This window comes from Sycon ciliatum, chromosome 6, assembly GCF_964019385.1.
Source record: "Sycon ciliatum chromosome 6, ocSycCili1.1, whole genome shotgun sequence".
Taxonomy (NCBI): domain Eukaryota; kingdom Metazoa; phylum Porifera; class Calcarea; order Leucosolenida; family Sycettidae; genus Sycon; species Sycon ciliatum.
In genome coordinates this window covers 17973612-17999375 of record NC_088648.1, presented here as the reverse complement: position 1 = coordinate 17999375, position 25764 = coordinate 17973612, and the positions used below count along the sequence as shown (strand labels likewise).

General features: G+C 46.7%; 1 protein-coding gene across 1 annotated transcript; it reads right to left on the bottom strand.

Moving 5' to 3' along the window:
- Positions 1–1208: 1208 nt before the first annotated feature.
- LOC135820097 (macrophage mannose receptor 1-like) lies at positions 1209–18450 on the bottom strand. The gene is made up of 9 exons (XM_065333406.1): positions 18354–18450; positions 15109–15308; positions 14533–14779; positions 14118–14147; positions 12972–13217; positions 11478–11681; positions 3453–3923; positions 2220–2645; positions 1209–1468 (listed from the first exon to the last, which is right to left on the bottom strand). Exons 1-9 carry the CDS (start codon positions 18448–18450, stop codon positions 1209–1211), a joined length of 2181 nt encoding a protein of 726 aa, XP_065189478.1.
- Positions 18451–25764: the final 7314 nt, after the last annotated feature.

The following is a 25764-nucleotide window of genomic DNA, read 5'->3' as shown; positions in this document are numbered from 1 at the left end:
GTCACCTGTAACTGCGAGTGATTTTCACTTTGAGCGGGACTGGACTCTCGATCGACCAGGGAGTCGTAAAATATTTTACGACTCCCCGGTCGACATGTACTGCCATGTGTACGGAGTACCGTGTACGGTGTTCGTTAGTGCAAACGAGCTGGCCACACAAACGAGCCGAGTTTCTGGCGAGCGAGCTAACGAGTATCCGGTGAGATCGTTTCAACACTATTCGATTGTACGAATCCGGATCCCGGTCCCACGGATTCGGATCCAGTCAAACCACCTCACAGAGCCAGATTCGACGGATTCTTTTGCATAGTATCTGCTAAATATTGCGTACACTAGGTCAAGAGTTCACCACAATGCCTACAGATACCATCAAGAGTACATGAAAACCAGAGTGTGCAGCTTGGGGCCTTTTCTGCTATGGATGTCTGTCACGGCGAAATTCCGTGATTACATCATATTTGCTGTAAATCTGAGGCGGGAAATGGCGTAGTGCGTACAACTGAGCTGCAGTTGTGCAGGAAGAGACCTGCTTGAATCCTGCTAGTACGCACTACATCACTAAAGTGATGTAATCACGGAATTCCGCCGTGACAGCAACCCATCCTAGCTGCACACTCTGGTTTTCATGTACTCTTGATACCATGGAATAGTACGGGATAAGCCGTAGCAACGTGGTTACTACGGTCTTGAAACGGATTATAAATTTTGTGCATTCGATTGTATCTGTCCGATTGGAGTGATCTGGTTGGCGTGGATCGGGATTCAGTTCCCGCAATCGAACACAGCCCAAGATGTAAAATTACTCACCCACTATGCGATGCCATGAGAGTAAAATTCCACACAGAAATCTCAATCTATCTCAGCTTAGTCATCCTTCCTGCTGGGCTGTAAGTTTGTTAATCTTGTACTTATTCCTTCATTTTAACAAAGCCCATGGCTATATAACTGAGACTGACTTTTATAATCGAATACACCTCCATGGCTTTAAAGGTGCGGACATACAGTAAGATCCTCCCCACCCTACCCCGCCCTTTACGAAAACATATAATTATTGACTTGAAGGCTAGAAGAGATTTATGTTTCAGCTAACAATAGTTTACGAAGTGAAGCTTGCATCAACCCACCCATAAACAAAACGTTTTCGTGTAAAAGACCGATAGTTATGGATGGCCGCTTAGTAGACGAAAGAGAATGCACCACTCCCCCTCTCATTTACTGACCTTGCTCAAAGAGAGCCATACTGCACCATCGAAGCTGCCCTTCTCCTGTGTGATGTAGTGCATAACGAACTGGTTTATGTGGTCGCTGTGCACGCTAAACAGCTTTGCACTGATTTTGGTACACTGCTTGTCGGCTTCGCTGTACGTGGACTTATCGGCCGTCTCCATGTTGAACTGATAGCACATACCGTCGTAATTAACCCATCCAGCATTGCAGCCATCTGGTTCAGTGGAAAGGAATGTCTCAGCTGTGAACACAAACACCAGGAAACGTCATGTCTTGTCAAGCATTGTATGACAGAAACTCAGGGTATTATAAAAAGTAGTTTGTCTCCAAAGCATCTTCTCTTTTTCGAGTTTCGTTTTAATTTACCATCCAATGTAAGGAAATTGATAGCGATCAAAGCCCAAGAAAACTGCACAGATAGGAAGGGTCTCGCTTGATTTGTACTACTGCATTCTCGGGAGTATACTCCACACTTTGGACACTCACAAAACAACCAAAACGAGCGGTGGCGGCTTATACTCTGGTGATGAGATTAATTAGCGGTGATAAATAGGCTATATGTCTGTACTGGAGGTGCGATTTATACTCCAGTGCGGCTTATACCCCAGTGATACTTATAGTGGAAGTTCACCCCTTTAATGGCGACATATGGCGCCCTACCGGTATCCCAACTGGAAAAAAATCTAGTACGAAATTCATTGTTGCAAAGAAACAAGAAAGGAATAGTTTTTTCCCTATCTACTCCCATGCAAAGTCTATCTCTCTGACGTCATAAATCCGGCCTGGTCTGGGCTTGTTAATGACGTCATCATGATGTCACCAAATTCAGTGCAGATTTCAAGCAGGTATAACTCCAGAATGGCTGTTCTGATCAACCTGGGACCTTCACCATTGGAATCATGTTTCGCTAGAAGTTTTGAAGTTTTCATTTTAGGGTTAACTTCCCCTTATTATACTTTATACTGCGGAAAATCCGGTACACTGGTACTCACATCTGCCGACATGTGCTTTACAGATGAATCCATTTCGAGCAGTGTTGCAACTGGAATCATCCCACTTGCCGCCTTCGGACCTGGGAGAGTGCTCAAAGGTGACACATCCCTGTCGGGCACTGGGCTGGCTGCCGCACCTCCAGTTCTGGTAGATGGCACGGGTTCCGTCTTTCCATGTGTAAATGCCGTCGGAATCACCGTCATTCAACCCTATCCAATAGCGCTGTGTGGTAGTAGCGTACTTTGCAGCTAAATTACTCAGGAACGACTCCAGTAAAGCCTGCTCGGAATAGTCACGTATAGTGACCAAGTTGGATTTTAGCCCAACACATCGACTTTGAGCTGTGGCATGGTCCACTGAGGCGCTAAGTGCGAAGTAATAGCAACTGTTGTGATCCTTGCGGAAGCCTGGTGGGCATGGTTGTGCTGAAAAGCGACATAGTAAGAATGACATTGTAGTAGACTGACTTGCGTGCGTGCCATACTAGTCCAAGTAACTAACTACTTCTGCAATTGTGAGCCTGGAGAGAAATCCAGTTTGTCGTGTCACTTGGTCTCGTATTACAGAGATATCATTGTCGAGCTTGAGTTTTTAAATCCAAAAGCTATTCACTTTACTCTGTGTGTGCGTGTTGGCGTGCGTGTGAGCCTGTACGTGTGTGTATATACGTGTGTGAATGTGTGTGTGTGTGCGTGTGTGTGTGTGTGTGTGTGTGTGTGTGTGTGTGTGTGTGTGTGTGTGTGTGTGTGTGTGTGTGTGTGTGTGAATAAAGTTTAAAATCGAGCTTGAGTTTTTAAATCCAAAAGCTGTTCACTTTACTCTGTGTGTGCGTGTTGGCGGGCGTGTGAGCGTGCACGTGTGTGTATATACGTGTGTGTGTGTGTGTGTGTGTGTGTGTGTGTGTGTGTGTGTGTGTGTGTGTGTGTGTGTGTGCGTGCGTGTGCATGTGCGTGTGTGTGCTGTGAATGTAGAATACACATGTCTAGCAGCAATGGCATGCACATGTAGACTGCAAACGCCTCTTTGCATTCTCAAGCACCGAGTGTGCCTGTGGTCATTTCATTTTAAAAGCAATCTTGAGTACAATATCAGCAATGCAGCAGAACAGTTTCTGATGAACACACTATACCGCTTATGTCAAACATGTGTAATTACAGCAATGCCGTATTCCACATGTACAAATTACAAGTCGAGCAGCAAAGTCATGTCCATATGCCCACTGGGCAACTTACTGTGGTTCACCTCACAGATGTAGTTATATGATGATGAACAGCTGTCATATTTCCACATGGAGGAGAAGAACGAGCTGGCGTCCAGCGATGTCTGAGCACAGTTCTTAGTGCTAGTTCCCTCCCCACTACCACTACCCGAGTTCTCAGCTGCATTTTCCTCTCCACAAGCCCAGTTTGCATACGCCAGCTTGTTGCCGCTTACCCACGCGGGCGAATCGGTTGGTGTCTTCCGGTAGAGGCCGAGCCAGATGGGAGTGCGGTGTGCAGGGTGCTGACTCAGCATATACTTCATCAACATGGTGTTCTGTGCCTTGGTACTCAAACTAGCCAGACGGCCACCCTGAGCGGCGCAGTCACGAACAGCGCCAGCGTGGTTGGTCCTGTCGGTGGAGGCAAGCTTGAAGAGGTAGCATCTGCCCCCCATCCTAGTCCAGCCATGTCCACACACACCTTGTACGAATTTAGGATAGTCTTTACACGAAGAACAGATAGACACACAGACCAAACAGTTGCTAATGGGGTATTCACACGACAGGCAAATCCACGTGCACCGGAAAGTTGCTATGGTATTTTACCTGTGAACGAGAAAAGTGCCTGAAAGTGGCTGAAAAGTGAAAGCGAGCTGGGGGCCCACTTTCATGATAAACGTGGCGTGCACGAGTACATTTACACCAAAAAGCGCGAAACAAGACTTGATTTTTTACGCGGCTCTTTAGAGCATGATAATTATTGTATGTGTGTTTTGAAAATTTGAAATACCCATGGCTACTGGTCGGTGAGGCATTCAAAAATGCAAACGTGCCTGTCGTCGACTGCAGCTGTGTGAATCCACACAGTCACTTTTCTCGTATGTCACTCCTTGTAAAACTTGCAAGTGCCTGTCGTGTGAATGCCCCATTAGCGCCGACTTTGTTTAAAAGGGAAGCATGGTTTAAAATCAAGTTTCACCATTTAGTCTCCGGGGACAGATATGATAAAATAAGAGACAAATGCTCTAAGTCCAAGGAAGTTGCTTCAATGTTCATTACTCGCAAACTTCCCCGAAAGTGGGAGAATGTGCTCTACCACATAGTAGATGTTGATTGTTTAGGGAAATTCACTAGAAGCGCCACTTCGCTCCCATAGGAGCTGCTGAATCGTATGGTGTAGATCTGACAAGCCTGTGCATCATACCGTGTTCTTGTGCCTTACTCAGAAATCAAACAGGATCGACCACGGCTGGGCACCAGTGCCTACACCAATCATCTGCTCACCATGCAGTGCACCCGTGCAGTGCAGCTTGCAGACGACCGTCACCTGCAACCTCGAGTGTGAGTACATCCCTAGTGTAATGCCACTGCAAGCCGAATGACTTGTGACCGTGGTTGTCCATGCACTGCGTGCAATGCATACAAGTGTTGTCTTTGTCTGTGAGTATAAGTGTGACGTTGTCTTTGCTTCCACGTTCACGACGCCACTAGCTCCTCAACACCACGTATTTTACTTTTTCTATCTAACACCCAAGGCGATTGTCAACATAAAATTTGTTGAAACAGTCTAACTTGAAACGGCACTTTTTGATGCCGGTATTTTAAACTGCAGCATGGCCGCACCAACTATATTGCAGCAGAAATGAGAAAATATGCTCAGAGGCATCGGCAACAAGAGTCGAGGTCATATTTTCAAAATGCCAAAATTCTGGGAAGAAGAAACAAGTGGTTCTCGTTTTTTCGGTCATGGCAACCAAAGCAAAAAGACATCTTGCGTTATTCCTTTGAACGTGACTTGACTGCGAGAGTAAGTTGCATTTCCAAAGGCACGTAAGTCTAATAATTGAAGACTGAGACCTCTACACCACGGTTTCACACGTGAAAGCAGGTGCACGATTTAACAAACAGGTTATCAGTCTAGATTTTAGGCGCAGATGGAGAAAATGAGCAGAAAATGCGCCAAGTGAAGACAAACTGTAACAAACCGAACGTCAATATCCTACTACTAAGATAGGCTTCCCCTCTTTATGTACTCGACATACCTTTGAGCATGCAAAGTTGGGTGATTTGTTGCCATGCGTCGTCGAGTTGTAGTTAGACCGGTTTGGTCTTACTAGTCTACTCTGGTCATCATTATCCTGTAACGTTTGACATTCTTTGTTGCCGAGGGACATAGCGCGTGCAAATTTCGTGCCGCATCCTTCCCCTTCATTAGAACTTTCTGCACCTGAGCCTCCCAAGTTGGAAATTTCTTGGTTGGCACTTTGTAGATGTGTTGGAGCTAGGTGTAAGGTCGTTGAGTGTCTTAATACTCTTGTCAGTTTTGTACCGTGCCGACATTTAGAGAGGTTTTGTGCCTTGTTCACAGTATAATATTCTCGTTACTTTGCTGGCCTGTTAGTCATACATTTTTGCCCAATTTCTCTACTAAAATACTCTTGGCCCAACGTCCGAGTTTCAGAAAGAGACAGAAACAAAGACAGAGAGACAGAGAGGCAGAGCGGCAGAGCGGCAGAGCGGCAGGGCGGCAGAGAGACACAGAGACACGGAGACTCGGAGACACGGAGGCGCGGAGGCGCGGAGAAGCAGAGATGCGGAGACACGGAGACGCAGAGACGCAGAGACCCACAGACACAGAGACACAGAGACACAGAGACACAGAGACACAGAGACACAGAGACACAGGGACACAGGGAGACACAGAGACACAGGGAGACACAGAGACACAGGGATATATATATATACACACAACAACAAGGTTGTCAGTTTCATAAAACTAAAAGCTTTTCACCTATTTTCATCAGTAGGTACATGGGAATGAGCAGGAACGAAAACGAAGGCAGAATTTATACTGGGGGTAGAGAATCAGCAAGAATATTCTTACGCGCCTCAAGTTCACACTACACTACCATAAGAATGTATGGAGCAGTGGAAAAATGCGGGAAACAACACATGAAGGGAATGCCGTACCAGAACAAACACGTGATAAAGTTGTCAGTCTGGTTGCAGCTTGAACAGCCGCAGCACCTTGATGTGCTTCTTTTGTCTTTTGTTGTGAACTTGAGGCGCGTAAGAATATTCTTGCTGATTCTCTACCCCCAGTATAAATTCTGGCTTCGTTTTCGTTCTTGCTCATTCCCATGTAACCACTGGTGAAAATGGGTGAAAAGCTTTTTGGTATTATGAAACTGACAACCTTGTTGTTGTGTGTATATAAATTTTGTTCGCCTACCTCTCTATTTATATATATATATGGGACGACTACACCATAGCTCAGTGGTTAGAGCATCGCTGGCTACAAACGAGGGTCCCTGGTTCGAGTCCTGGTGGTGACAGTCAATCAATTTTTTTCTTCAGACTTTTCCCGTTTGTCTCTTTCCCTCAAACCAGTTGAAATTTTATGACTTGGGGCTCCCCGCGTGCTAGTTTGTACGTGAAGTGTGTGGGTTACAGTGAGGGCTGCGTCCCACCCGCCTGTGTGGATTCACAGGAAGTGTGAGTTACGAAGTCTGAAGAAAATGTTGAACGGCCTCTGCTGGGATGACGACTACACCATAGCTCAGTGGTTAGAGCATCGCTGGCTACAAACGAGGGTCCCTGGTTCGAGTCCTGGTGGTGACAGTCAATTTTTTCTTCAGACTTTTCCCGTTTGTCTCTTTCCCTCAAACCAGTTGAGATATATATACCGTATTTTACCGGTTGTAAGTCGACCCCGGTTATAAGTCGACCCCCCTATCTGGAGGTCTCAATTCTGCGTTTTAAAGTTTTCACCCAAAGAAGCACTACTAACCACCTCCTGCTACTAACACATCAACAAATCATGTAAACATTCCTTATTGGAGGATATAACGTCCCAATCCTTGAAAAGGCCAATAAACTGGCAAAATGTGTAAACATGATGCACTCGTGCATGCAGTGCAGGTCATTTTTTTGTAAGATACTGATAGTTCCCGGTTATAAGTCGAATCCCGGTTGTAAGTCGACCCCCACCCTTTCTCCTTCTATTTTAAGTCGTAAAAGGTCGACTTACAACCGGAAAAATACGGTATATATATATATTTTAACTGGTTAGAGGGAAAGAGACAAACGGGAAAAGTCTGAAGAAAAAATTGACTGTCACCACCAGGACTCGAACCAGGGACCCTCGCTTGTAGCCAGCGATGCTCTAACCACTGAGCTATGGTGTAGTCGTCATCCCAGCAGAGACTGTTCAACATTTTCTTCATATATATATATATATATATATAGAACAGGGGGAAGTGGTCAGGGGGAAGTGGTCCCGTCCACCGTTACAGTAATGGACAATTGATATCAATATTTTACACTGCCTGCACCTAGCGGTAACTCTTCACTCTTCACACTTCACGCTTTCTTTTTGTGCGCCTTGCTGTGTGGTTGTGTATTTCTTTAGTGGACCTGACAGCCCTGTTTTAGTTAGAAAAGTTGCCTGACGATTGAAAAACTCAAGAAACTCGGAGTAGCAACGGATTGTGTTTTCTTGGTGAGGACCGCTTCCATTGTATATATATGTCGCATCCCCGGCTCACAGTGACCGGACCCCGAAATCACTACGAGCGGCGACTGAATATAGACGTGTGGCCTCACGACAAGCCCAACACAACCCAGGGGCCAACCAATATAGCTGGCTTGGTCCAAGTTCAACCCCACACGATCAACAGACAGAGACTGTTAGTTTTACGTTGTGAGTAGTATCAAATCCGAGCTCAAAGTAAACGAAGACAGAGAGCTGAGACCGAGTCTTGACTGCTAGACTAGACTAGACTAGACTAGACTAGAACTGAAGTAAAAGAGAGAATGAGAGCTTCTTTTATAGGGTGCTTCAGAGATATATGGCGTGATCATTGCGAGGTATTTCCAGGAAATAGCAGAACAAGTCAAACCGGAATGTGCGCAGCCAGTCAGCAGAAATGCAGAATATACGTACGGTGATCATTCGAGAAGAAAGAGAAAGAAAGACATCGAGAGAAGAAAGACCAAATTGGGACGTGGGGAGCCCGCTCACCCACGTCAGAGTACAATGTGAGTATATGAGGGTCACGTTGGGGAGCCCGCTCACCCAACGTGCCATAGTTCAGCGGCTTCTTATGGTAAGTTCTGCTGCATTCTTGGTCTTGCTTGCGTGATACTCTGACCTCTCGTGCGGTCACTGCGGTGACGGTTTTGGTTCTTGCACACGTCTCCTGTCTTGCACTTAGCTCTTGTTATACAATGTCATATTAGTCTTGGCTCTTTGCACGAAGCGCCGAGGCATCGTGGAAACCTGTAGAACGTCGTAGTGACGTGGTTTTGCACAAAGCCTGGGGTCACATTTCCAGGAAGTGAAGAACTTCCAGGAAACGTACAACGCGAGAACCTACCTGACCAGGTTCCGGCCTTGGATCACATGACATGTCATGCCAAGAAGGCATGTCACCTATGTGGGAAAGCGCGTGTCGCTCAACCTACATGCTAAGCACGTGGGACAAGACACTGGCCAAACCACATTGTCCCAAAAGGGCGTGACAGCTCAGCACAGAGCTGCTCACTAGGTAGATCCTGCTGTCACAGGACTATCAGGCAGCAGTAGTCACGTTCAGGGACGTGACATATATAGAACAATAGAAGTATTTCTTGCGTCGGCAAAAAGTGCTCAATGTCCTAAGACAGAGCGGAGTTATACACTCAGACACAAAGGATCTCCAAGTTTCTCACTGTTGCTACTCTGAGTTTCGTGCAAAAGCACTCTTCAGGCAACTTACTCTTCTCTCACATCAGTATCCCTTTACATACCAGAAAAGACGAAAAGAAGCACCCTAGGTGGGAATCACAGGTGGGGAAAAGAAGCACGCTAGCCAGTTTAGGTGGGAATCACAGGTGAAGATAAATGTGGCAAGTGTGGTAGTGTGAGCAATCGCGCAGGCCGGGTGGTGTGCATAAAGTGAAGTGTGGCAGTAGGATGCATGCACATTAGATAGCAGGAGTTCTGTATATGTGTGACAGATAGCAAGCGCAGTCTACAGTTCAGGTCACCTCCGATAGGAGGTACTTGGTGCTGTGGCGACATTTTGTGACCAGGCTGCATCTGGTGTTGAGGAGCGATGCCTTGTCACTCTTCATTATGGCGATCTTCTCCGATAGGCATAGGTTGCACCGCTTCGAGGTTCTTTTGTAGGCGCTGGATCTCTGCCTGATTCTCCACGAGATGTTGACGCCTTCACCTGCCTCTTTCAATGCCCATGCATGCTTCGACAATTCTGTGCTGTTTCTGTGTGGGGCATTCCGGAACGATGACGTGTGGTTGTTGAACCGGAGTTTGAACGGGGTTTCGGAGATGCCGATATACTTCTTCCGGCTGAGATTGGAGTCCACTGTAGCTTCGTATACTATCTCGCTGGCGTTGCAGTCCCCGTTGAGTGGGCAGTTTGCTTTGACACGGCAGTTACATCTCTTTTCTTCCGGCCGTCTGAGGACTTTCGCGTTGTGGCCCTTGATTATTGAGGCTAAGTTAGGCGAACAGCTGTAGCTGACTTTGAGCGTGTTTTTGTTAAATATTTTTCTTAGAGCAGATCCTTCTGGGAAATGGCGCTTGACAAGTCTCAGGAATGTCGCGCCAACATCAGTCTTCACGGATTGGCTGTACGGTGGGTTAAACCAAATGATGGTCCTCTTTCGATTCTTTTTCCTCCTGGCTTTCCCAGAAGGATCTGCTCTAAGAAAAATATTTAACAAAAACACGCTCAAAGTCAGCTACAGCTGTTCGCCTAACTTAGCCTCAATAATCAAGGGCCACAACGCGAAAGTCCTCAGACGGCCGGAAGAATAGAGATGTAACTGTATATGTGTTGGAACACCTCTGATCAGTTGGATCATATTGCTGTTCTGCGATAGGTCCTGGTTACGAATCCTGAGTGGTTATGCAATATATCTTTTACTAGCAGATGTGCGTCTCGTATTCTGCTGCGCTCCCCTTTTGTGGCAACTACATAGATTTTCCCTGTGGTTGATAGATAGACTTGGGGCGCGTTCGAATTGTCACTCTTTGACTTTTCGAGGAGCTTCGTTTTTCTGAAGAGGTGGCCTTATATCATTGGCCTCTTCAGAAAAACGAAGCTCCTCGAAACTCCTCGAAACTCATCCGATGGGAAGGTGGATTAGTTTCGAAGAGTTTGGAATAGCTATGTCACATAGTACGTGGAGATGGTCGATCTGATCGGACGTCATCATCGCCGTGGCAATTCCATTGAAAAACTCTAAAAATGATAGAAACCATTCTAATGGGACACTTCAACTAATCTCTTTATAGAATTTGTTAGAGCAGTTGATGAAGACAATTCGAACGCGCCCTTGGTCTTGGCAAATATTGCCAAAAAATATGCTATTGGTCCTGGAGCACCATGAACAAGGCCCAGTAGCTCACAATGGGCTAGTATCATGGAACTTCGCTTTAGCCTTACTTTGTTTGTTTTTGATGACCGCTGCTTGGATGGTGATGCTAGTGCGCTTTTTGCATGGGCGTTTCACTCTCCGCTCAGCCACCAGCCACACTGACCGGCAGACACGCGGTCAGGTTAGCCATATGCTCGCACTTCCCGCCGCGCGCTCTAGGCATGGCCTTTTCACCATATCCTTTGTCGCTGCTAATAGCTGGAATGCTTCACCTGCGGCCAGCCGTACCGCTACCTCTCGCTCAGGGTTTGTTCAATTGTGTCAATCATTCATAGAGTTCCCTGTAATAAGACGACACCTCCTGCAGGGTTCCTTAAAATAATAAATTCTACTACTGCTGCTACTACTGCTGCTGCTGCTGCTGCTGCTGCTGCTGCTGCTGCTGCTGCTGCTGCTGCTGCTGCTGCTGCTGCTGCTGCTGCTGCTGCTGCTGCTGCTGCTACTACTACTACTACTACTGCTGCAATCGGCCTCCTATGCAACCAACGTAAACACAATGCTGTGTCAAGCATTTTTTGGAACACATGCTGTCACTTCTAGAAATTTGAGCGATTGAGATAAGTAAAGACCAGAAACTAAAAGCATGCATGCAGAACCCCCCAGAACTTACGGTCAGTTGCCTTTTTGGACGTGGCGCCAATGTGACGTTGACAAATGAAACCGTCCTTCTTGACCGAAGCATCGCAGCGGTCCGCACCCCACTTGCCCAGCGAGCTGCCACCGGCGAGCATGTACCCGCAGCTCCTTGCCCCTGCTGCAGATGAGGCGGTGCGCTCCCAGGCACATGCCCAGTTACGGAACACTGTTGGTGTGCCTGAGAGCACACAAACAAGAAGCATTCATCGGCAAAGTTTGCTTGTCCTCAAGACTCAGTGTGCCAGCATCAGGGATGCCACTTTTCTCTACCAGTGATCTAGCCAAAGCCGGCTCAGCCGGCAGAATGCCGGCTGGGAGGGCCACCTGCCGGCTGAGACAGCTCCAAGGGTAATTTTGGCCGGCTGCATGCAGTCACCCCCATGTAGACTGTAGTGCACTGCTCTAGCACTTGAGTCGAGATGGTGGAGTACAACCCATATCCTAGGCGTAGGTATGTACAGTACAGTACTAGCACTGGCTACTCGGCTCAGTGCTAGCTCTTCACTCAAGATCAAGCTCAGATGCACTTGAGTATGCACTTGAGTACGTCAGTAAAATGTAACAGGTTGGGTCATGGTTCGCTGCTTCTGGTGGTGTACAGGCTGTGGCTAGGCTGGGTCTTGTCAGATGACCAATGTACACTGCATGCAGACATGACGTTGGTGAACATATGATCCATGCTCATGTAGCTGTTTGCTTCCTTTTTCATATTTTGTTAATTTACCTATAATCACATTTTCACAACTGCCTGATGAATGCCCATAATTGGACGAAGCGAAAGGAGATGCAAGCTGCAATGAAAGATTTGTAGTGGTGTGTGTGTGTGTCTGTGTGGATACATGACTGATGGCGATGCATTTTAACTAGAACGTTGGCCGGCTGGCATAAAATCCTGGCTAGACCTCTGTCTACGTAGGTGTGCCCTGGCTAGAGGCCAAGGAGTAAGGAAGCAGCACTGTTTTTTATAAAGCCGAAGACTTTAGAGGGTTCTAAGAGCCAGAAACAAAAGATGGGGCACTTCTGTGAACAATTCTGGTCAGAAAAAAACTGTTTTCTTTTTTTCAGAACGACCTGTAAAAATCAGATTGTTTCTAAACAATCGGACCAAGTGGCAGCCGTGCAGCATGAGCACAACATCTTTGTTCAGCTAAACCAATCAAGATAAGAACAAATTGAAAATGTTGCAGCCCTTCTGGCTGTTGTGGGCACTTCACAAACTCTGGTATTATACTTTGGAAGTAATATTTTACAAACTCTGATATAATACTCTGCAAGTCACATTGCACAGACTGTCATATCATACAAGTTACTATGGAAGTCACATTTCGCAGAATTTGATATCATGCTGTGGAAGTGACATAATTTTTTCCCAGACTGCGATATCATGCTATGCCCCATTTTGCATCAGTCCATGCAAACAATTGCCAGTCGATGAGATAAACCCATCACATCCACAGTTGATCCTTACCATCGTGCCAAGTGCTTTCGTCTTCCCTCCAGCCGATCCAAAACTCGGTTCCAGTTTTACGGTGACGCGCCCTGACCTGAGTGACCAGGAAGTCGTTTACATCACTGTCAGCCACAGACACCAGCTCAGCAAAGTTTTTCAGGCACCGGTTGCTGGCATTGTCGCTGCTGATTTCTGCTGTGTCACCACTGGATATGAAGTAGCAAGTGCCGCGAAAATATGCCCAGCCCGTCTCGCACTTCTGGTCTGTGTGTCAAACCACACGAATTACACAAGAATGGCAACAATAAAATTCAAACAATATATTATCTACTAACTGCTGACTACCTCAATCTGACGATCAAAGTATCTGCTTGCGCAGCTTGAAAGCAGGAATGTGAATTTGCTTAGACTTCGCGAATCCACATGGAAAACGGCTGGAATCGACAGAAACATAGGCGAAACCTTGCCGAATATTTCCAGAGATTTGAAAATGACAGCAAGGTCGCGTACGACAGCATCATCATGGATCACTGGGGCGACGGGAAAATGTCGTATCGTACATAATGTAGCTGGATCATGCATGCATATCAGCCGTGAATGGGAGGTATGCAATCGAAGATGGCCGTCACCTTTTTTTGCAAAGTTGCCCCATTTTTGGAAGGTACAACCCATTCTAGTATATTGATGAGTTTGAGTATGACCTTACAAAGTTCATGATCTTTTATGCAGAGCTGGTATCACAGTGTGTACGGTTGTAGTGGACTTGCCCCGCAAAACCTAACGGCGGGAAATGGATGCACACTTTTTTTGGTGCGTTTTATGTCCCCATGACGTCGAGACCTCAGGTCGGCTGAGGGCAAAAGCCTCACCATCACTATGCTCCCACTATGCAATTCTTTGTCTTTGCCTGTGAGCTGTGATCATTGTGAAAAAATAAATAAAAAAAACATGTCCCGTACAGCCTCAGTCTCAACCTTTCTATTGCACATTATGCACAAAGGGTACAAAAAGGAGGTTTGCGGAGTTCGACGAAACTCCGAGTTTCTTGCACAATGCAATGATCATTATCACACACTAAATAGATCCCAAACATACGAACCACAATGTGTTGTATCAGTTGGTGTTGGCAGTGGTAGGTACAGCAGCCAGACATAATCATCTTACCATCGCATTGCAAAGTTGGTGGTGATGTGCCTGCAGAACATCATTGCATTACACACAGAAGGCAAACAGCGGTGGTATTAGACTTGAATGGTGGAGAGGACCAGGGCATCCTAAGACTAACTTCCCCGGCATTCCAGTACATAATAAGAATTCGCACTGCTGATAGAAACACGGAGATGCAAGTACCTATGCCTTGCGCATTGCCACATTGGCAGTAAATGGAAAAGCATAGCCAGCAATTGCATGTGATCAGATACATTGAAAATCAACATAATTTTGCGAATCAACCTTTTTTTCAGCATCACTTTTCAATGCGGACGGAGCAAAGTCGGCCGAACGAAGCCAATATGGGTTGGGGGAGGGGGGGGGGCATATACTCCAGTGTGGGTGACACTCTGGAACATTTTGTACATACTTGGGACAGGCATTTGGCACACAAACGGTCGTTCCTGGTGGCAGGTCTCAGCGGCCATCATGCCAGAATTGGAGTTGCCGCTGCCCATACTGAGAACGCCGCAGTCTCGCCCATGTCCCGCGGTATTCGGCTCTCCACATCCCCATCGTGTGTACTTATTGCACGCATCGTTCAGCCAAGCGAACGCGCCAAACCTTCCTTGCCTCCGGAGACCAATGTACATGCTCTCGTTTACTGCTGGGGAAAACTGCAAAAGGAAAGCAGCAGAAACCAATGGGACAGGCAGTGTGTGTTGGGAAATGAGTGCATCTAATGCACACAATAGCTATCACTAGCAATGCCCTGGATAAGGTCAAGTGCAATGCAAACAGACGCTCTACCCTTAAACAATGAAAAAATCGAGGCAATGATAAACCGCAATGGCTACAATACTGGATTGTCTCAAATCGCAGCCAACCCACAGGATACGGGCATGAAAAAATCGCAGGAAAAGCCTACTATTTCCGGCTACATGCCTAGAAAGAGCCCTTGTTCTCGATATAAGCAATGTTTTAAAGCACGTTCAAACTCGCTGACCTGATGCAACACATGAAGAAAGAAGTCCAGGACGCCATCGCCTCGGTCTACAGCAAGTTGTGCAGTTGAACTGGTCTTCTTGCATGTCGCCTGGGCGGCTGAAAAGTTCCTCTGGAATTTGAACTCAAACCAATAGCACTGGGTGAGGAACTGATACCAGCCAGTAGGGCATGCTCCCTGCGAAATCACCTGGAGTTGTGCTGAGGACAGAATACACAGACAACCCAGCATGATACTCAAATACAGGTTAGAGTGTGCATTACCGAGGTGAATAAAAGCAATGGGAGAGAAGGAATCACAACTGTCGGCCAGCACACGAACAAACTCAAGTTCCTCACGAGAAAATATTTTTTTTAATAACCACACGTACTCTCAACGTTATGTTTTTAATGGCTGCTTTTCATGGTGTTGTTCTTTCGCCCCTCTCCTGCACTATAATCATTTGTTTCATTCAATTTCTTAACACCTTTATTCTACCTGGTGAGGGTATTTGGCTTTAGTTCCGGGCACCCCTTCTTCTGCGCTTGAGGACTTTCCTTTGGCTCTCCCGGAGATGGAAGTCAACGCAGCAATGTCAAAATTTAATGTTGAAATTGTTGCTTGCAAGGAGTCGGAAGTTTTTCTTTTCCTGAATGTGCGTGAAGTTCTGTCTGTCGTTTCGTCGGATCCAGATCCAGATCCAGATCCCAGGTCCACTGGATCCCTCAGAACTGCCAAGGTGACTACCAAGGTCTTGCACTGCAACTGCTATGAACCCGTTGCATGCTGGCCTGTTTCCCAATCAACTGGCACTGCAGCGCACGGACTCACTTGGTGGAGTTCGGGCGCACTGCTTCGAACGGAATTTATCCTCATTTCAGTTCACCCGGATGGAATTTCATCATCCTGGGCTTGTTGGAAAGATCAGGACCAAGCAAATCCATCCTGGAAGCTCTTAGCTCCATAAACCCACCAGGGCCACTTCCATTACCTCTCAAAACCGGCCCACTATGCCTCGGAATGAAACAACAACTCAATCGCACATTCTTTTCGGCTCCTTGCTGAAACGCAACCGTTTTTCGACTCAAACTGCTCTGCAAAGCTGAGATCCATGCGCTTCGTTTGATCTCCATAGCGCATGCGCTGGGTAAACGGGAAATCACTAACATGCTCCAAAAAGAACCGAATTTTATATCTCTGGAAAGCTGAGCTCAAGACCTGTCCAACGGTGTGCGGCTATTAGATGCTCTGTACACTGGTGTATTCATGCCAACAGTAAGCATACTAAAGAGCGTGTATACACACGTCATCAGGAAACCGGCATGTGAGTGCAGCTTGTATCACTTTGGCAACGTAACATCATGGCTTTTCTCATATCGGTATGCATGCACGTGATCTACACATTCTTTGGTTTGGAGCGCAAGAGTGACACGCAGCAGCTTTGCATGCGTTAGTGTTGTCGTGTTGGTTGGTTGTTGATATTGTTATTGCGTTCGGAAGGAGATTGTTGTTTCGACATCAGTGAGATCCACATGTGGAAAGAGTCAGTCCAGCATGTGTGCGTGTGTGTGTGGGGGGGGGGGGGGCGTCCATGCATGAGTGCATGCATGAGTGCATGCGTGAGTGTGTGCGTGTGTGTAGCGCGTGCGTTAGTATGTGAGTGCATGTGAGTGCATGAGTGTGTGTGCGTGCGTGAGTGCGTAAGTGTGTGCATGTGTGCTTGCATGCATGCGTGCGTGCGTGCGTGCGTGCGTGTGTGTGTGTGTGTGTCAAGCAACCTGTGGGAAGGCTGCCCTCTTGCCAAAGCATTTTGGAAGTTGGACTAGTTTCGGCTCCACAATCCAGTGTGTCGTTACTATAGCTTTCATGGCTGCGGTTGTTGGTACGTATGTTGGCCCTGGGTTCCCAGGACTGGTTGGTAGAGGAACTTCAATTTCACTTCAAGGTACCAGTGCATCTAGTGTCTGCTGTTATCAAAGCAGAGTGCTGTCTATACTGGTTACCCCAGCAAGTGTAGGGTGTGCATAGGTAACTGTCTTGGCCGTCCTATTCCGATGTACGCCGTGTGGTGTAGACCAGGTGTGCATTGGTGGTCGATTCACATGGCTTCGCCAGTTGTGTGGATTAGACAGTTATCTGGCGCAAGTCTTGATCTGTCTCATTCAGATCTTGTTCGCTATCGTTGCTATAAGAGAAAATCTGTGGGTGCACGTCCAGTGCATTTGCAGATTTGCGTGCTTCTCTTGCGACGGGCGTATACATGGTATGGTATGTGCGTGGTTTGATTATTTATTCTCACGATGGCACCATCGCCAATAAGATATACGTTTATAGTTGTTATTGTTACTGTCTTTACGCGGAACCATTTCGCGTATTTTCCTTTTCATTATCATGTACTTTGGTTTATCTTAGTTGCACTTGAATGCCATGATCATTGCTAAGTGATGTGAAGTGGAACCATGAGATCTGGACTGTTCATGTTCTTAGAACACACTTAGAACACACTTAGAGCGCACTTAGAGTACACTCAGAACACACTTAGAACACAGTTAGAGCACACTTAGAGCGCACTTAGAACACACTTAGAACACACTTAGAACACACTTAGAGCACACTTAGAGCGCACTTAGAACACACTTAGAACACACTTAGAGCGCACTTAGAGCACACTCAGAACACACTTAGAACACACTTAAAGCACACTTAGAACACACTTAGAACACACTTAGAACACACTTAGAACACACTTAGAGCGCACTTAGAGCACACTTAGAACACACTTAGAACACAGTTAGAGCACACTTAGAGCGCACTTAGAGCGCACTTAGAGCACACTTAGAACACACTTAGAGCGCACTCAGTACAGGCACTGTAAGCAAACACTACATGTAATCATATCCTGGAGCCAAACAAGACACGACAGGAGCAATGACTTGCTGCCGTCATCCGGTAGCCCACGGCTTAGCCCAGGCTCTCTGTTTGGATTTTTTCACCCAAGATCTAACTCAGCTACAGACTGTACACTTCAAGGAAGAGAGATAGAATGAAATTCAGTTGACCTTTTTTTATGTTCATTCACATTCTTCATCATTTGTGAGAACTAGACCTGGTCTAGTGAGAAGGCATTCTACTGCCTGTAATTCTAGTGAAGTAAAATAAAGAAACAACAACAACAACAACAACCTTTTACATAGCGTGAAGAGAATCCATCGGTGCCCCTTCAGGACGTAGCAATGTGTTCTGTGTCAGCCCATGCAAGAACTTACAGCGGCCTGGTTGTGGTGCCTTGCAGATGAACCCAAAGTCTGCGCTGCAGTTGGCGCCAATCCACATTCCGCTGCGCTTCCCCCGGTCGGCATACATTGCCACGCATTGCATCCCGTCACCATTGCTGCTGCCTGGTTGGCCACACAGGAAGTTGGTGTAGAATGCTCGATGGCCATCATTCCAAGCATAAACCTTGTCGGCATCTGAGGCGCTCAGACCAATCCATAGTTTTGTGCCAGGATTTTTGTTCATTTCCACTAGCGAGCTCGTCAGAAATTTCTGCTCAGCAGGATCAATTACTGTTAGCATCATGGCACCCATAGCAGCGCAAAGACTCTTTGCTTTGGTAAAATGAACCTTACGGTATTTCTCCACATAGTAGCAGATGCTACTATCCTTATTCCATAACCAGCCATCCTTGCATTTGCTCACTAAATAATGTGTACAAATGGACAACACGTTCAAAAAGACAAACTCACATACACAAGCACAAATTCACTAACCCCCTCCCCATAAACACACATATGCATAGTCATATCTACACACAAATTCATGCATGCATGTACACACACGAACGCACGCACCCACACACGCACACACGCACACACGCACACATGCACAAATGCACTCTCTCTCTCTCTCTCACACACACACACACACACACGCACACGCACACACTACTACTACTACTACTACTACTACTACTACTACTACTACTACTACTATAGCATGACTGCCCCATAGGGCCACGTCACTCCCTCGTGATAGGGAGCCAGAGTCAGGGTAAGAGAGTCAATGCTGGCGAGCCACATGCCGGTTGAGACACACACACACACACACACACACACACACACACACACACACACACACACATGCACGCACGCACACACACACACACATGTCATGACCCGGATCAGACTCGTCGTGAAAGCGACCACGCATTTGTTGTCCCTGCCCTTTTGGAGGGCATGTGCACCTTTTGGCATGTGTGTGCTGGCTACGCGTGGTCGGGGTGCGGACTGCGCAGGTTGCGCATGCCTGCATAATTAGTATTGTACGCATTCTTGTTGTTTGTGGCCTTCTTCTTGAAACTCTCCTTGGAGTAAGACTAAAATAATCTGTCCTCTGAGTGTGGGGTACGTGTGATGTATGACTAAGAGATTAATCGGAAGGGCTATCGTTGAGGTATAAAAAAACCCGACGACAATTGGCGCCCAGCTAGTGGCATCGCTCCCCACGACCCTGAGATCGTTTTCGTTTTTGCCGTGGCTTCAAATCTTGTCTTCTTCACGCGTCCTCGACATGGCTCCGCTTTGCTCCATCTGCTCAACCCTATCCTTGGAGTTCCTACCCAGGTGAGCCTGCTTTGTCTGCCCTGCGTAATGTTTTGTACCTTGTACGTAGTTCTCCTGGTACTAGTCTTCGATTTGGGATTTTCAAATAATTGTTTCGCTTCCTGGCATTGAAGTCCCGTGTTGTTCTCTTGTGTACCAGTACTCTCGTTCGAGCCTCGCTCCTGCTAGTACATGATTGTGGCCCACGTTGTGTGTGTCACTTGTCGAGTGCTTGTGTGTGCGGTGTTTTGAACCAGTGTACATTGTCGCCCTCCGGCCTCTGGCTGTTCGAGTGGTCGTGTGCACTGTGTTTTCATACCTTCTGTTGTCCGTGCTGTCGTGCATGCTTATCGTGTTGCTTGGCAGTCAGCATGGCCATGGGTAGCTTTGCTCGTGTTTGCTTACTCGCCCTGTGTTGCGCATTGGTGCACGTCGTTGCTTTGTCGTCGGATTGCTCCGCTCCTGTGTCAATCGATTGGTTTGGTAGATGTCCCCATCGATTTTCTCGATGTGGTGAGTCTGGTGACACTCGTACTCCGTCGTTTTCAGGTACATGTCCTTTCTTTTTCATTTTACTCGTATCCATGTTTTGTGTCGAGCGTTTTAGTGCTCCGCCTGGTTGTCCCGCTCATGTGGAATGGCTGTCGCCCAGTGGTGTAACATGCTTCTGAGATTCTCGTTGACAGTCCGGGTGGCAATATTTCTGTGAGCGTGTTGTTTGGTCTTTGTGTTTTGGCACGTGGGTCTCTCCATTTCACCTAGGGGTGCGTCTGATCATGGTGAGCTACGGACTGCCTGGTGGGCTGGTGGGATCCGGCGTTTATTTGTATCGGTTCACCTTGCGGGTGTTCGGTTTCCGTGTTTTGCTGGCTGGCCTTTGTGCGTCCCAGTGGGGTTCAGGACGGTGTTTTTTTTTGTGTTTCGTGAGCGGATGTGTTTCACGCGTGATATTCAGGTTCAATCCCTGTGGGTTTTTTTCAGGTTAGAGGCCTGTGGGTATTCAGGGTAGCGCCCTGTGGTTTTTCTATGTTAATTTTTGTTTGCGTATTGGTGACCGATTTGTTTGTGTGTTATCTGGTGTCCTCATTGATATACTGCCCCTGTTTCCGTAGGCGTGAACAACGTTGCTGTCTGTTCTGCCATTCCTTCTTGTTTTTTTGTCTGAATTTTGGCTCCTGGTATTGCTGAGATGTTTGCGTCATTCCATGTTTCTTTCTTTTTGGGTGTGTCTCTGTGAGTTTTCGTAGCCCCATCGGCTGCGTGATGGTTTTCCGGACAACTCCTGTGCTGTTAGATGACTGGTCACCCGGTTCAGCTGCCGCCGTCTTCGCAGTACCGTCGGTTTGCCTTGGCTTCGCACCAGGGCGAGGTGGTTGTTTTCCGGGGGCCCACGCCTGAAAGTATGGCGGTTCCCTCTATGGGTGGGCCCAGTCTGTTTTCTTTCCACCCCTTTGCTTTGGCTTTTCCCCGTTGTCCGGAGTTACTAATGTATCCTACTGTTTTGGCCCTGCGTATCCGCATGTGTATGTGGTTCACATTTGATTTCTTTTTCTCCTGTCTTTCTTCTCATTTTTTTCTCTCCCATCCTCAGGAGAGGATGCATTTTTTTCATGTGGCCGTATGTTGTCCCTGCCCTTTTGGAGGGTATGTGCCCCTGTTGGCACGTGTGTGCTGGGTACGTGTGGTCGGGGTGCGGACTGCGCAGGTTGCGCATGCCTGCATATTATTGTACGCATTCTTGTTGTTTCTGGCCTTCTTCTTGAGACTCTCCTTGGAGTAAGACTAAAATAATCTGTCCTCTGAGTGTGGCGTACGTGTGATGTATGACTAAGAGAGTAATCGGAAGGGCTATCGTCGAGGAATACCCCCCCCCCCCCCCCCGCCAGCCCAAAGCTGGGCTCCGAAATATACTAGAGTTCTGTCAGAACCATGATTAGTCCTGCGAAGGATTATCACTTTCGCTAGTTGAGCAATCGTGGCTTACAACTCATGGCCTAGAGCCGTAAAGTGTGGTCGTACGTCGACCACACCTTCAGTACAAGTCGTCAGCATTGTACTCACTATACCTTTGGGCTTGAGGGGACCACGCTTAGTCCTGCAAGGGAGCTGATTAGTCATAGCCCAAATTTGCTCAGCCTACATCGATATTTTGCCACACAATTTTGCCACAACTTTTTCGATATTCCGCTTGGCATTTCCTTTCTCCGTCGGTATTTTGCTTTGGTTTTGCTCGAGATAAAATGAGTTTCAAGGTAAACCCAACGATAATTGCCGCTGATGGCGACGGCATTTTTGATTGAGCTTCTGCTGCTGCTAACCTTTCTACAAAAATGTAGCCACGAGTCTGTTTTGTCCAACTTTTGTGCTGGTTTTCAACCTTGGTTACTGATTGTGTTGGGGAAAGTCCCTAAGTAGCCTTGGATTTTCAGATATTTTGCTCAAAGAATTGCTAAAAAATTTGCGCTATGACTACAGTCCATTCATCGGAAACAGGCCCGCTGGCTTTTGAAAGTCGGATTTGGGCCGAATTGAGGATCAAAAACCCACTTTAAATCTCAAAATTGTGGGTTTCGGATCTGCTTCTCCATACATTTTGCCATGGCATACCTGTCCTAATTTTGTAAAACCTGGCTGAATTTCTATTTCCTTGTTCTTGGACTTTTCTGGCCTCAAATGTGGCAAGGAGTAATTGCACGGGTCACACAATGCAAAATGTACTTTTGTTTTCACGATATCTACAACTATGTGAGAGAGACACCAAAAAGTTAGGGTGCCAGTTTCCAATGAATGGACTGTAGAGCTGATACCCTTGTTAGTCGAGCAAGAATGGCCCCTCTTCTCGCGTCGTACCACGTAACAGGTGACAGGTGGATGGCAGTAGATCTACAGTTTCCCTACAGTCCGTTTCAAAAAGATTTGCAATCCTGGCAATCGCCGGCGGAGTTTAGTGTCTTACCGTATGAGTATTCGAGCGCTGCCTGGAAAAACTCACTGTGACCTCGAAGAAATATTCAGCGCGAAAGCAGCAAAAATGACAACTCACTCACGTTGATAGTCATGTACGTCTGGTTTACAACAAACGAGTTCTTCCTCGTATCGATAATGGAGTCAGAGAGGACATATCGAAACAAAAGTGTTGTAAATGTTGACGAGCGGCATGGGTCCCAATTCGTTTTGTGACCACAATAGTTTCTTTGAGCTGCGATGCAATTTACTCACCTTGTGACGAAAACGACATCGACACGGACTCATTCCCAAGGCCATGACTTTGCAAAGCTATCCGTGCGACTTCGACGACATTTTGAGAAAAGCAGACGCTTGTGAACGCTGATAGAAGACGGCGTTGACTGCTAAATTCAAATAAATTGGCGATCTTGAAATACTAAAATAAATCTCAAAAAGCTAGAGTGCGATGACTTCCATTATGATTCACTCACACCATTGCAGTGTTGTGGGTGTGTTCACATGGCGTGAGCCAGTCAAGTGTCAGTCAGTTCGGCAGGAAGCGCCATCTCCAACAACAAGTCGTTTGGTGCAGCCATCTTCTTTGTCTTGTACATGTACCAGCTTGATCACCAAAACAATGAAAAAAAAGTTTGACTTGAGGATAGGTTGGGATTTGAACTCACAACTTCATGGTCAGCAGACAGCATTCATAACCATAAGGCCAAAAAGGAAAGGATAAATCGTGGGTTTTGATAAAAAATCGATACTGGCTTCCTGGGAAAATTGTAAACCATGGGAAAAGGCCGGAAACCTGGCCGAAATTCTAACTCCTTAACGGTTGGTCCAATTGTTCCGAAACCTTCGCAGAACAATTTGCCGTGTCCTTACAAGCCATTCTATGTACTTTGTTGTCCAATTTTCCATTATCTTCATACTTTTTAAGACCCAAACCTGATTGTTAATCTTTTTGAAACAAACTGTAGGCTATACGTGTGCGATCGATGAACCTAGCTGCGATTGCTGTTCTTGATTTTATGGGAAGAAGAGTGAGAGCGGCTGTACCATCGATTGCTGTGACTCACTGTCGAGCTATGACTACTGCCATAACCCAAAGGTTATAGGAAGGACTGTTTGCAGCGCCAGTGCCTCCAGCTGGTATGTTTTTCTCATGAACAGACAGTATGTACTGCTGATACCCTATATGTAGACATCACGCAATGACCTGCGGTTCAAGGAGAGAAGATAATCCACATACCAACAGTATACGCGTATTCAAGAACTCTTTGCGTTTTCTCAGTATGGATGCAGATGAGAGCCAGACACTATTATAATTATTGTGTGTGTGTGTGTGTGCGCGCGCACGCACATGAGTGTGTGTGTGTGTGCGCGCGTGCGCGTGACTGTGTGTGCGCGCGCGCGTGACTGTGTGTGCGCGCACATGCGTGTGCTTTTGTGTAACGTAATATACGTAATATATATGGCTACAAGTGAAGGTCCTTGGTTCGAGTCCTGGTGGGGACAGTCAATTTTTTTCTTCAGACTTTTTCCGTTTGTCTCTTTCCCTCAAACCAGTAAACGTTAGTATAAAATTCCAAAGATATTCACGTTTTCCATCCTGTGTTCTCCTTATTTTATGTCATTCTCTCCCCCTTGCGGGAGGGACATGGAGTGACAAGTAGTAGATGCATTGCCATTAGTGATCCTGAGGGATGCATGCGTGTGCACTCAAGTGCATGAGTGCGCGCATGTGTGCGTGCACGAGCATGTGCACAGGCACTTGTATTCTTATGCACTTGTGTGCGCATGCGCTTGTGAAAGTGTGTGTGTGTGCGTGAGCATGTGTATGACTACTATTCTATGCGCCCACCAAAGTGAGCGGATGTGCGTGCGTGTGTGTGGGGTGCAGGCGGACATGTGCACACATTTTATAGCGATAATCAAGAAGGACAGAGAGCTGTTCCTGCAGTGCAGCCATGAGACACCACAGTAAGGCAAACACACCCAATATGCTACTGTGCTGCCGCTAGAGTGCACAGCATAATTGTTGGTACACAGCTGCGTGAAATACAAGAGGTCTCAGCATTCTGTAAAGTTTTATTGCAAAAGGTGAGAATGTATTTCGCACAATACGAAGCGAGGTGCAGTCCACGCACAAGTGAACCGATACACGCAATCACGACTTCCGCGGAGATAATGCTAGCTATGTTATGCAGCAAACTCTATGTACAGGAGTACGAGTGAGGAGACTATGGAGTAGTAGTTTTGCGCGAATAGAACATTTCACACAATTTAGGATATGAAGAGAACCGTTAGATGTGTGAGCATTACGTAGGACTATACTGTGAAAACACTTACGGATTATCAGGCTTGTCTGAGCTGCTTTGGCTGCTGCTTCATTTCGAAATAGCCCCGCCAACCGGTCACCAGATGTTGCTGATGGAGAGCGACGTCTCCAATTGCAGTCATTTCTGCTTCATTCGCATTTACAGCCCGGATGGAAGCCACCGCTTGCGTTGCCATATCATTTCCTGAAAAATTCGGCTCTTGCCCGAAGCCAAACATTTTCAGTCCAGGCTCTGAGCTTTCAAGCTCGTCTGATATGTCGAAATCGCTCGTGGTAAGGACGTCTTTGTCAGAACTATTCCTTTCAAATACCAAAATACCTGTACCGCTGAGCTTGGCCGAAGCATGGTAGTCTCAGTGACGTAGAAGGGCGTTTTGGGGGAGTGTCTAGGCGCAAACCAACTACCTTCCAACTTGGAAGGCTCAGGTTTGGAAAGGTCCAAGAAGGGAAGGAAAGCGCAACAAAGAAATGTTGGAGCTAGGTGTCAGGTCGCCGAATGTCTCAGTACTCCTTGTCAGTTTTGTGCCATTTTGTCGCATTCGCTGACTGTATAAGATCTGGTTACGTTGGTGGACAGTTAGTCATGACTCGTAACATTTTGTCTTCCTTTTTTCACCATAATTTAATTAGCTCACCATCCAAGTTAAACATTGCACACCTGATGAGCCGCCATGACCTATACGGCGAAACGTACGACATGTGGAACTACTTGTTATGTACTTAAGAGAGCATATCTGAGAAAACCAGAACATATGTGCAAGTCGATCTCTCAGATTTCGCTCAAAT